This window comes from Tenrec ecaudatus, chromosome 6 (genome assembly GCF_050624435.1).
Source record: "Tenrec ecaudatus isolate mTenEca1 chromosome 6, mTenEca1.hap1, whole genome shotgun sequence".
In the NCBI taxonomy this organism is placed as follows: Eukaryota; Metazoa; Chordata; class Mammalia; order Afrosoricida; family Tenrecidae; genus Tenrec; species Tenrec ecaudatus.
In genome coordinates, this window is record NC_134535.1 from 91,220,207 (window position 1) to 91,233,368 (window position 13,162).

Consider the following 13,162-nt stretch of genomic DNA (forward strand, 5'->3'; position numbering starts at 1 on the left):
TCAGAAAGACAACTTCAATTAAGTGTTTGGAGTGTCTGAACACAGAAATGACTTCCCAGCCCCATGCGCCTGGCTCAGTTCCTTGTACATAAAGAGCCAGCCAGGCCTGGACTTGGTTGCATTTCTCTTTGTTCCTGCCAAATAGAGAATTCCAAACACATCATTTTAATGATTCCTCGTTGAACACAGAGGAAATAAAAATATATAGTTTTAGATGGGATGTCGTGTTCTAATCGTTTTAAATCAAGTCCCATAGCTATCAAGGAAAATGGTTTCGTGTTTCTTAAATAAATAGCAAACCGAAAGGAAAAAGGACATTTGCACTTTAAAAAAATAAACAAAACCTTGCGGCCATGGGCCCTGCACTCTGAGAAGGAGCAGCATTCCGCTGGTAGCACTGGTGCTTTGGAGAGTGCTGTGAGTGCTGATAGGGTTATATGCTATTGAACATGCATTGGATGGTTTGGGATTATATAAGGAAAGGTACCTGATAAATTAAAGTGAAAAACAATAAGGCAAAAACAAATGTTATTGAACAGAAAGTCCAAGATGAGACTTAAGTCACACAAACCAGATCGTCACCATGCCCCCCACCTGGAGACGTGACTTTCACCCAAGTGTCTGGTACTTGGCCGTGTGTATACACAGCGGTGACCTCGTGGTGCAGTGGTAACGTGTTGGATTCCTAACTACAAGGTCAGCAGTTAAAGATCACAAGCCTTTCCATTGGAGAAACGTGAGACTTCCTACTCCAGTCAAGAGTTACAGTCTAGGAAACTCAAAGGGGTCATTCTGCCCACATCACCCTCTGCCTGACTGCAACAGCCCACAGCCCGCACCCAAACGGTTCCTCGGGCCATCTGCATTTGCACTGAAATGCCTTGATTCCCAATCACTTGAGCACACACAGCAGGCCTACCTCACCCCTGTCAGTAACAGCTGATACAAAGACCTTGACCTTGACCTCCAGAAAATGCACTCATTGCTGGCACCAAACTAGGAGGATTCCACTGTCCCAGAAGGACTATGGAGGGGTCCGGACAACCCAACAGTTCTCCTCCAGTATCAAGAAAGAACCTGCTCTCCCAAAACCACTCAATCCAGTAAGAGAAGACATATGACAGGAGCCTCACCAGAGAGCTCACACGTGGTGCAGTCCACCCTGGCCACCGGCAAGAGGAAATCACACCCCACCACTAACACTACCCAAATCTCCCAGAAACCAGAGTCTAAAACAACAGTCATAGAACCAACATAGAGGAAGAAAGGCATCATTAGGGGAAAGAGAAGAAAGGGACAATTCCTGATACCGCAATTATTTAAAATCAGCACAAAACCAACATCAATCAGTAAAGAAATAATTTAAAAAGTTAATGCCTTAATGGCTCAGAGACAGCAGACAATAAACAAATTCTATTATGCGATCACTGGTGTTTCTGTCACCAAGCCCATTCACATTTTGCAACAGTGGATTCTTCCGCTTGGTTTCCAACTTTTGAATTCCGAGCACTAGTAACAATCAATGCATCTTGGTTGCATGGCTAATCAGTATCAGATTGCAGAAGTTCATTCAAAACCTCAGGGCCACTGAGTGGATTTTAGCTCATAGCAACCCTACGGGGCAGAGGAAATAGAACTGCCTCCAGGGGGGTTCCAGGGCTATAAACCCGTATGTGAGTAGGAAGCTTCGTCTTTCTGTCCAGGAGAGGTTGGTGGCTTCGAACTGCTGACAACTGTGGTTAGCAGTCCAACAGAGAGCCCAATGGTGCAAACTTTGGGTAAGAGTCGGTGAACTGGTCCTCCGTGTACTCACAGGATGCTATGCTGGCACTGGGCATGGTACTTCAGGATGGACCTCAGGAGGCTCTTCGTCGGTCCGCTTGATTTCTCATTCTTGCACAGTGGATTGTCGCATTCAGAATAGCCACTACCAGTTTGTTTCAGATCACCAATGTTGATTTTAACCTTTCCTTTCATTTTTAACCACTTCTCATTTTCCTAGAGCCACCCTTCCTCTATTCCACACCCCAGCTCTTCATGGATGGCGTCAGTTCTTCTCATTTTGACTCGTGCCACATCAGTGTACAAAGTTTCTCAAAGTTTTGCTACAAATATGTCATGAAAGCTGCATCAACTTTGAGGAGACAGCCCCTCCCAGTCACGTTTTGAGTGCCTTTCAGTCTAAGGGACTCACTTTCCGGCAGAGTATCAGAGGGTCTGGTACTCAGCAGCTAATTTTTCAGGAGGGGAACTCGCTTGCTGTTCTTTCAAATCTGTCTTACTCTGGAAGTTCCACTGAAATGTGCCCACTCTGGGCTGACCGTGCTGGTATTGGAAAGACTGATGGCCTGACTTCCAGCACCACAGTCCAGGAAAGCCATTGCAGTGTGACGACCTGACCGATGAGTGGTGGATGGGCGGGAAGATTATGCAGTGTTTTTAAATCAGCTCTCCACAAATATTACTTACATGGAATCAAATGTACCTATTTTAAGTGAACAGTTGGCTATGTTTTGACATATATATATATTTAATGGTCACTCAAGAAAATACGGAACTTTCTCATCATTCAAAACTATTTTCTCTCAGCCCTTTCTCATCAACCAGTATCTCCTCGCTGAATGCCCGAAGTCGGCTTTGCCCGGCTTCTAAGGAATGTCAGAGAAACAAAGGAACACAGTGTGCACTCTTTGTGTCTGGCTTCTTTCACTCGGGATAATGATTTGAGATTCACACATTTGGTCCTTTTCATGTCTGCGTGTTCTTTTTCCAAGTGTCTTATTCTCTTGTTATTTTTCAATGTTTTAATAGATTTAATTGCTTTAAATATGCATTTTATTAGCCTCTATCCAACTGTTCTCTGGTCTCAGTGTCTTGAGTATTCAATCTTCCTATTTGTTATGTTTGGTGATGAATATCATTACCGGAGGAGCTTTACCAGAACTTTGGGGCTCACAGACTCTGTATTGTGGATTAAACCAGACACCTACACCGAGGTGGAGAGAAAGGGGGAGTCAGTGCACACTACATGGAGATATTTGGATTTACTGCACAGAGATACCTGGGATGCTATAAGGCGATGAAGGGAGCTTCAGCGGTGTGCTTGGTTGCGCATCGGGATGCTCATCGCCAGGGTCAGCGGACGGAATCACCAGCTGTTCTGCCGGAGAGAGCTGTCTTTCTGCTCTGGTAAAGATTTGCAGCCCTGGGGAGTGTTTTATGTTGCCCTGTCAGGTTTCTATGAGTTGGAAACAACTCAATGGCAGTCGTTGAATAGAAAACTGATCGTCTGCTTTGCAACCCTTCAGCTAATCCACACAAAACGTTTAAACACACACACACACAACGCTGTGAAGTCATGCGTGTGGTTATGAATACCATGGGAGATTTTTCCTACTCCTTGGGCAAAGCATCCTTGATTCGGCATTGGCTGATAGTTACACACTTGCCAAACCAGCTTTTCTGTGCAGTGTTTAGGAAGACTTCTGTTTCACCTTGTCACTTACTGTGAACCCAGAGTTTTATATCTGGTCCATAAATAAAACTCAAGTCCCTAAGCCTCTGTTTCTGGATGTCAGCTTACAACCAGGTTTCAAGTCCTTCTTCACTGTGGCCCCTGGACGACTGTCCCTGCCTTTAGTTAACCTCAGCTAGGCAATTTAGAAGGGTTTATTAGATGGCATGTATTTATTTTTTATCATTTTTAGGAATTCTGTAGTAAAAGAAGCTTCGTGTTACTTAACCTGCCACTGCGTGATAAAGAAGTTCCATATAATCTGCTCCATGTGAAACCCTGCCCATGCGTTGCCTCTTCTCTCCTGGAGAACTCAGGCTCATAACCTCCAACAGTCTTTTGAAGATCCATTTCATTTAATTATTTGGTAACAGAAAGAATAAAAAAAGGATGAGTACAATTCATGTCACTGAATTTACATAAAAGGGCCCTTCAATGTTTAAGCACTTAGCTGCTACCCAGGGGTCCATGGCTCTAACCTACCAGAGGGGGAAAGATCTGGCAATCTGTTCCCACAAAGCTTACTCAGTCAATGCCATCGAGGTCTTGCCGACTCACTGCGACCCTCAGCTCCTAGGGTTTCTGTAACTATCACGGTCACGGGAGTAGAAAGCCCATCTTTCTTCCGAGGAGTGGCGGGTGATTTCTAACTGCAGACTGTTCGGATCACAGGTCAGTGTCCCACCACTAGGCCCCATCCCGTGATAGTTTTCTTCTATCATACGGGCTACCACGAGTCAGAATCAACCCACGGCTCACACCACCAAACTGGAAAGGCAAAGAATGGCAACTATTGTCACGTGCATATTTATCATAAATTTTAAAATCCTTGAAGAAAAGAATTTACAAGAGGACCATTTGGTGTTGTGAGGTAGAGCGAGGTGGAGAGAAAAACCAGAAGTTGGAAGTGTCGTCTCTGTAGTGATGGGCGAGAAATAGGCCTGCTTCCCGTGCCTTTGCTCCTTTCAGTCCCCCCTGCTCAATTGCCTCTTTCCTTCCTTACCTGAACTCCTCTCTGCTTGACCCTCAGAAATGACTAAGTGAGAGAAGTGGGTGCACATGTCAAGCAATGCACTCTCATGAGACAGGCAACCTGATTCTCATCAAGTCCATTTTGGAGAAAATCGTGAGATGCTGGCCTAGATAATTCTAAAGATTCTATTCTCTCAGGAGATTCAAGAGCTTCCAACTTATTGAAAATTTATACGCAATCCTAAAACTGTCACACACACACACACACACACACGTAAGAAAAAGTGTGCTCTTCACCAGCACACAGCCTTCTGCCACGAGGCACAGGGCAGACGTGCCTCCTCCCTCTCCCTCCGTACTTCATCATTTACCTCTCTACCCCGGCTAGTCTTCCCACTGCGCTTGGCTTTCCTGTTGGGATTGATATCCCAGTGCAATGGCCACACAGCACTCACACAATACTTCCAATTAAGGAAGTTTATTAGGGAAGTTAGCAGCTTATCCCAAGTCAGGAACAGCAAACCATCGGAATAGAGCCGCTAATCCACTGCAGCGCCTCTTCTCAGCCAGCAGCCAGATCTCTCTCTGGCCTCTGCCTCTCAGCCACGTGGGCCCATGGCCTCGGCCTCCGTGGTCCAGGAAGCCAGCCTGCTGCTCTGCCTCACAGTTTCCTCATCTCCGCAAGGCTCCTCTGTTCTCTCTTGGTCTCCAGAACTTGGTCTCTGGGCTCGGCTTGGCTTCTTTACTCTGTCCCATGGTCCCCATGTCACAGTTTCTGATGCCTCTGGTCTTGGTCTCTGTCACTTCACACAGAGATCTCCAAGGTGCTTCCCAGCTCTGTTGCCAAGGTCTCTGCCTTCAGTCTGGCTCCGGCATTTCCTGCTGTGTCGGTACATAATCCCTTGTCATTTGGGGACTTGAGAGGGTTAAGAGTAAAGGGGTGGAGTCTGTTCTGTCAATCATGTCATAGTCAAGGAGGCCTCTGTGTAGGCATGGCCATCTCCTGAGGATTCTGGGAACTCCTGTATTTCCTCCTTGAGGTGGGAGACACTCTCTGGCTCTCAGCTCACTTCCTGAGAGACGATCCACTTACAAGACTCACTCCCTATGAGCCATCCTGGAGGAGAAGCCACGTGATGTTACCCTGAGGCAGTCAGTTTTAGAGCTGAAGGAACCACATGGATACCCCTGCCAGTGCTGAGATGCTTACAATGCCACTGGATCCACAATACTTGCAACCCACTGGCCTGTGATCTTCCTGCATTCGGCGTCATTGCATGTGTTTTGTGAGTCTGAAGAGGACTTTATAGATTGGTATAGCACATATGGACTAATATCGGACTTATGGAATTGATTTGAACTGGGCTGGGATGTTTTCTCAATACTCACTTGCTCTTATATATAAGGTTCTTTCTTATTCACATATGAGTCTCTATGAATTTGTTTCTCTGCTCAACTTGGACTAACACACCTGCCCTTCAAAGGAGGAGGCAAGGCTTCACATAGCAGGGTGTCTCTAGGCAACTCCAAAAGCAATTGCATCTATTCCCTGCATGTGTGTTACATAAAAGCGGGTGTACATGCAGTAAATGGGGATAGTTGTCCCTGGCTTTGGATGTAGAAAAGAAGTGACACCATTAAGATTTTCTCTCAATTAAAGATCCTTCCCAGGAAAGATAAGGCATATCCATAATAGTTCAGACATTTCAAAAGAATGTGTGACAATGTATTTATTCTGAAAATAAAATAAAACCTTTTATTAATGATTTATTGAGTAATGAATCTCTTCCTTCTTTAAATATACAAAATCGGGTGGAGGAGCAAAGATGCATAGAAAAGTCAAGGAGGATTATGATGAGAGACTAAGCCTACCCACCACCATTAAACAAATCCCTAGCACTATTCAGCGGGCCATGCTATCAGAGCCAATACGCAGTACCTCGGGATTTTTCTCTCCTATTGTTTAAAATGAATATGTCATTTAATGCAATCCTGGAGAAGTCACTCAACTTCTCTGCACATAGTTTCTTTAAATGTAAAGTGGAACTGATAAAGGTACCTGCTGCCTAAGGTCACAGTGAGGATGGAGGGAGGTGATCCGTGCCTGGCACTTACTAAGTGCTCAATCATGATTAGCAGTCAATAATGTTACATCTACTTGTATCTGTGAGTATTTACAACGTGAGAGGTATCTCAGTTAAGTTTCTGCTTTTAGATCTAATCTCTCTATCCACCCAAACCTCAGAATAAGCACCTCTACTTAGCATAGCACAGACAGGCTTCATATTAAAAAAAATAAAAAGAAGGAAAGTCAGCTTCTGAGTGAACAGAAATACGTTTGCACTGTTTAATACATTATTTCCAACAGTAGCCTAAAAATACAGCTTTTAGAGGGGAGCCTTATCCTTCTGGTCCCAGGACTGAAAGAGCACAAGACCTCCCAGGGTCTTTACTATACTTCAGTTAGGTGTAGTATCCCACCCCATTTCCATACCATTCCACAATCCATTCAATGCTCTAAATGAGAAACATCCTGGTAGCTGCTGTTAAAATCTGTAGTGACGCCATTTTTAAAAAGACCCATTATCAACAGCATTACTCTAGTCCAAGAAACAAATACAGACTAAACACTGTAACAGCTTCCTACAGTCCAAGCATTTGATCTAAATTCAAATTCCTGAGTTAAACATTTGTCAGCATGGACTAAATTTAAGCCTTGTGAAAAAAATCTATTTTCCTTTTACTATTCATCTCCTTTTAAAGGGGGGAACACTATAAATTTTAATTGAGGTATCCCTCTCGGCTTTAAACAAAGGTAGCCAAAATCTATATGTAAAAAATTACACACTGTAGAACTAGACAACAATCTTGCCTAGTCTCTATTTAGAAAAAATATATATTTCCTAGTTACATTGATAATAATTGATAAAAACTTTCAATAATAATTACTGCGTGCACACCAAATATCTAAAGTGGTTTATTATTGTCACTAATCTTGCTTATTGCTGTAAGTCAAACCCATCTTCTTATATTCTGGTTTAGAATTTATTGAGAGCAAATCAAGAGGAAATTATGCTGTGATCCCAATTCTTGGGATTCATTATATAATGAAAGGACAGGAGAGTTAAATATATATTTACTATATTTAAGTATGCTTAATATTTATATGTTTGTTTTATACTCATTAGCACATCTTCATGCCACAGCGATTTGACTTGTATTTTGATAAGCACAGATCACAAGCCAGGAGGTAATACGGGGTGGCTCACTTTTCAGGTGACCCACTTACAACAGAGGGGTCTTTGTTGGGAGTGCCGAGAGAGAGTAAAAAATCACCAGTATCGAGTGCATGTCGCCAGGATCTGCAGCTGACTGGAATTGCAAACTGGAGACATTCATGTGAGTCTTACATTTCTGATTGCACAAATATAGCCAAGTTAATAAATGGTTTTCCTGATTCTCATACTTTCTGTCATGCTAATTACATTAGAATCTGCTCTCAAACAGAGAAGTCCTAAAGAGTCAGAAACACCACATACAATATAAGTACTGTAATGTGCAACAAGCTTCTTAGAGAAAGGAAAGGTAATAAAAAAAACCCTCAAATAACTTAATTAAGAAAAATGCATAGATCATGCCACTTGGAAAAATATTTATTAAAAAGAGATTTAGACCACAACAAACTCTCCTTGGATTCATAGGAGTTTCAAACATAACACTCACCACAATAGAAAGGGGAAAGATAACCTACCCCATGTTCCCATCCATTAGAAGAACTGTGTTGTAGATGTGAGAAAATATGAAGAGAAACAGAATTGTACTGAAGAACATTGTCATCCATGACCCATGATCCTCTCGAAACATCTTTAGCCGGAGTAGGCGACCTGAAAAAATATATATTGTTAGAGATAAATTTTCATTGTAACTAAAACTCATGTATCTTTATTTCAGTGTATATTGTTTCACTATATTCTAGTTCCTTTGTATGAAACAACTATAGAATGTTCTTTCTAACTGTTTCTTAATAAACTTTCATGGATGAAGTCGCAGACAACCTTCATGTCACATTTAATCCTAAAGCAAACAGTACAAACGAGAGAACTCAGCATACGGAGATCTATTCTTATGCTAACATGAATGATTGCACTATTGACTGCTACTTGTCGTAAGTGTATGATCAGCTCATGCTAAAGCTACGTAAACAGTAAAAGAGATTCGTAAGTTCTATTTGGCACCCTTTTTTATTTCCACACATCTAATTCCAATATTGGCCAAAAAATAAACCAAGGGAGAACTCACTTATTAAAAAAATGAAATTGGTTAGGAACATAACAAAAATTGAACTAAAAAAAATGTGTGCAATAAGAAACAGATACCAAGTCCTTTTCTTTGACAAAATAGCCTGTGTCCATGTACATGATTATCTGCAGATTTATGAAGTGTGTATGGGGGGGGGGGGGGGCGTTGAGTGGGTCTCAGCAAAATGAAACCTGCATTGCCTAAAATTCCATTTACAAAGGTAAATTTTTCAAATGCTTAAAATGTGAATACTTCAATGAAGAAGTAGGTTTGAAGGTAAATAAATACAATAGTCAAAAATACTATCAGAATTCTCCCAGAGAGAATATTTTGACATATGGTACAAAGAAATCAGAGAGCACTAAAACCCTGAGACATGGAAAAGTGACAAACGATGAGAGAAAGAAAAATAAAGAGCACCAGCCACCCTGGCTGCTCCCAACGTAAACTTTGTCTACGTACTTAGCTCCATTCCTGAGAAAGGGTATCTAAATAAGAGAGATGGTACCCTCGTAGAAAGCACCCTGTGTGGCATAAAACGATGAAGTGCTCATCTATCAACTGAAAGGTTGGCGGTTCAAACTCACCCAAAGGCAATTCAGAAATGTGAGTGGGGATCTGCTCCTGAGAGTTTGCAGCCTTGCTAACGCCGTGTAGTGGATCTACTGTGTGCACTTGAGGGCACAGAGAGGCAGAGCTCACGCCACGGGAAGTAACAATAACCACAAGCTGATCAAAACCACAATTAAAATAGATTAGGCCTGAATTTTTCCAGCAGGATTTCTCAATAGAGAAAATGTTCCCCAAATAGATGAGAGGAAAAAAAATCCATCTGGAAATCCACTCTCTGGAGAGACAATATAACTTATAGAGCATAAGAAGTGTAACTTCTATAAGTGTAGCTTATAGAGCACAGGAAGAAATAATCTCTTAAAATATATTTATTAAGTGTTCCTTTATACTTCACTTTTATTAAAATAGCACTTTTGATACCATTTGTAAATCAAGCAGATAGAAATTTTACCCGAACTGGAACTTTTAAAAGACAAAATTCACTGCCTTTGAGTCAAATCCGACTCACAGTAACCCTATAGAAGAGCTTCTTAAATGATCAGTGTGATTCCATAAGAGGACACGTAACTGAATGTAGGGGTCACAAAAAAATCTAGCAACAGTACAAGGTTTCTGAATGCACAGTGGCCAGAAATTATTTAAAACAAACGGGCAATGAATCTGAGGTGTTTCTGACAGCACTTGCCTGTGTCCCAAATTTGTCACGAAAAAAAGCAGGAAAGGTTTAGGAAGCCCTGCTCTATAAGACAGACTGGAGCAGCCCTGTAAGGCTTCCAGAGCTGCCACTCTATCGAAGCATGATCCAAAAGCCTCGTCTTTCTCCAAGGAGAGCCTGATGGGCTGGAACCTACTGACCTTGAGGTCAGCAGCCCAATACATAAGCCACGTTAGATGGAACACTAAGGTGGGGGACTTTGGCTTCTTAACTGGTACAAGAGGAGCAAAGGGCAAATCTATAAATCCAGGGGAATGTGATGTATAACTAAAATAAGACTGTGGGAAATGCCCTACTGAAACAAATGATGCTAGCCCTACCGATTACAACCCACAGAACCTACTGATTGAGCAAATGAACAATTATGGAAAGCCAGATATTTGCAAGGCTCCACACACCGTACTGGCAGTAATGTTATAAATAGATATTAAAGGTTTACTAGAAAGTAGAAAACACATATCGTAAACATCTGAAAGCAAACTTCAAGGAATAGTATTCACTCATTGAACAAATATTGACTGTGTGCTCAGCACAGGCCAGACCCAGGCAGCAGTGCTGGAGGCACAGCTGTGAGCAGGCACCGGGTGCTTGGAGTCAATCTTCATTTAGGTATTTAATGGAAGCATGACCTTATTTGAGGCTCAAGGGGTCTCTTTGTTCAGAATTCTTTTTGGCGCACATCCCTTCAGGCTTAAAAGCAAGATCGATGTATTTAACTCAGTCATTTATATGAAGAATTGCAAAGCGGCCAATTAGAGTTCCTTTAAGATTTAATGTGAATTTCCCTTGAAGCACATGCATGTGTCAGAAATTAGGTAATGAGTGTATTTTAAAGTCAAATAATAATGCTGATAATTTAAGAACGCACTGCAAATAAAACATTGTGGGTTAACTACAAACTAGCTGAAATAACACAAAATTAGTAAAAGGGAAATGTGACAGTCCCATTTATGCTGTCATTGCCAAACTCATGGGCTGGCATTAATTTCAGCCATTAAAGTCATTAGACGAAAGTGGCAGGTTAGCACGGCTTGAAATTCACTTGAAAGGCACAACAAAAGCACTGCAATATATTAAGTTCAGAATTGGTGTGACCCGAGTGTTGAGTTAAAACACATTATAAAATTTTCTCTGAAAATACTAAAGATTAACGCCTTCGTGGCCTCGCTAAAGAAAAGCATGCTGGTGGTGTTCTGGTTATGCACTGGGCTGCTACCAAGGTCAGCCGTTCGAAACAACCAGCCGCTCCAAGGGAGAAAGGGGAGGCATTCCACTGCTGTAATCAGTCACGGTCTCGGAAATCCACAGGACGAGATCTACTTTGTCCCATTGGTCGCTATGAGTTGAAATCTAGTCCATGGCACTAAGCTCTGTTTTGGAGATTGCTAGAAACATGTATGCAAAGACTGAACCACTCGGTGACAGTGCCCATGAGTCACTCTTCCAACACAATGTAATCAAACCAAGAACCTCAGAGTCACCTGAAAATGTCCCTGGAAAATGCATTGCCTCTATCCTGTAAGGTGACTGACTGTACAGCTTGTTTGCCAGGAACAGTACTGTTGGATAACTGTCATCCTGGCGATAATGTTCCCTGTGACCTTATATGCCATCTTGCCTTCAGGTCGCAAAATTCCGAATTTTGGAACACTCTCCTGTAGAGAAGGTTTTGAGAGGCAACAATGAACACAAGCCTTATAAGTCAGCAAGTGTCAAGAACTATCACACAGAAAGGCACATTTCTGACATGGTCTTATTGTTGTTCTGACTGGTAACAACCCTATATTCAACAGAGGGAAACTGTACTCATAAGTCAAAAAAAAAAGAAAGAAAAAGGAAACGAACCGTTTCCTTCTCCCGACAGACAGAGCTTTGTGTTCTATGTTCTGGGCCATCTGCAGTGGTTGTGACAAAGAGACCTTTGGGGGGAAATTACACAAAAGAATCTCAAAGAACAGATGCAAGTAGTTGTTTCCCCAGGTAAGAGAGGGATGTGGTCATTGTTCCTGGGGCATTGTCCAAACAAGGGCCTGGAAGGACAGAAAGAAGGATCCCTGGTGGGGCTGCCCGCTAAGGGTAGCACTAACTGCAGGGTTGGCAGTTTAAACCCACCGGTTGTTCTGCAGGAAAAAAGGGGGGGAAATTGGGCTCTCTCTGCCCTAAAAGATGTTAGCGTCAGACACTCGGTTGCAGCAGTGAGAGACAGAAAGAGGAGTTGCATGTTCCCAAAGCTATGCAAGTATGTAGGCTACAAAGGTGCAGAACTTCATCCTGAGATGATCCATGTGTGCCTGCCAAAGAATTGCTCTTGAAAGCAGGAGGCAAGAGCTGAAAGGACACCTTACAATGGGCAGATCTGCTGCCCAAGGACTCTTTAACGGGCTGAAAAGCAAAGAGGGCTAAGGAGCATCTGACCGCAAGGCATGATATTTTCAATCACCTCAGATACATGTGAAACTTGGACATTGAATGAGAAAGACTGAAGAAGAAATGCTGCGTTCCGATTACGGTGCTGATGAGGGATCCTGACAGCACATGGACTGCCAAAAGAACTGTCTGGAAAGAAGGACAGTCAGAATACTCCTTAGCGGCAAGGACAGTTAAACTTATCTCACGTACTTTGGAGGTGTTCTCCAGAACAACCAGTCCATAACAAAGGCATTGGGCTGGTAGAGTACAGGGACGATACAAATGAGGAAGGCCAACAAGATAGACTCACACCGTGGCTGCAATGATGAACTCAAACATAACCGTTATGTGGATGACACACGGCCAGGAGGTGTTTCATTCTGCTGTACACAGGGGCACAATGAATCAAAACCTACTCAACAGCAAGTAACAACAGGAGAAGACCCACCCTGGGCTAAGGATCATAATTATAGATCAAGGCTAACCCAAGGGATGTGTGGTAGTTACATAATTTCATGCCAACTTGAAGATCTAAGATTGTAAGGATGGTGTCTAACCTGTCAATCAGGTCACAGTCTGATGGTAAATCCTTGTGGTGTGGCCTTCTCATAAGAAGGCTCTTGGGAATCTCCCCCTCTCACTCTGCCTTCACCTTCCTGTTGAAGAGTCACCATGAGACA

At 42.6% G+C, this 13,162-nt stretch overlaps 1 protein-coding gene across 4 annotated transcripts in view; it reads right to left on the reverse strand.

The window, feature by feature from the left end:
* The window catches only part of TMEM117 (transmembrane protein 117), a 641,682-nt gene that overhangs the window by 514,745 nt on the left and 113,775 nt on the right, over positions 1 to 13,162 (reverse strand). For all 4 annotated transcript variants that reach the window (XM_075551848.1, XM_075551846.1, XM_075551845.1 and 1 more), the window contains one exon: positions 8,238 to 8,370. In XM_075551848.1, the coding sequence (XP_075407963.1) occupies positions 8,238 to 8,370 (133 nt within the window). The remainder of the gene's footprint in view (positions 1 to 8,237; positions 8,371 to 13,162) is intronic.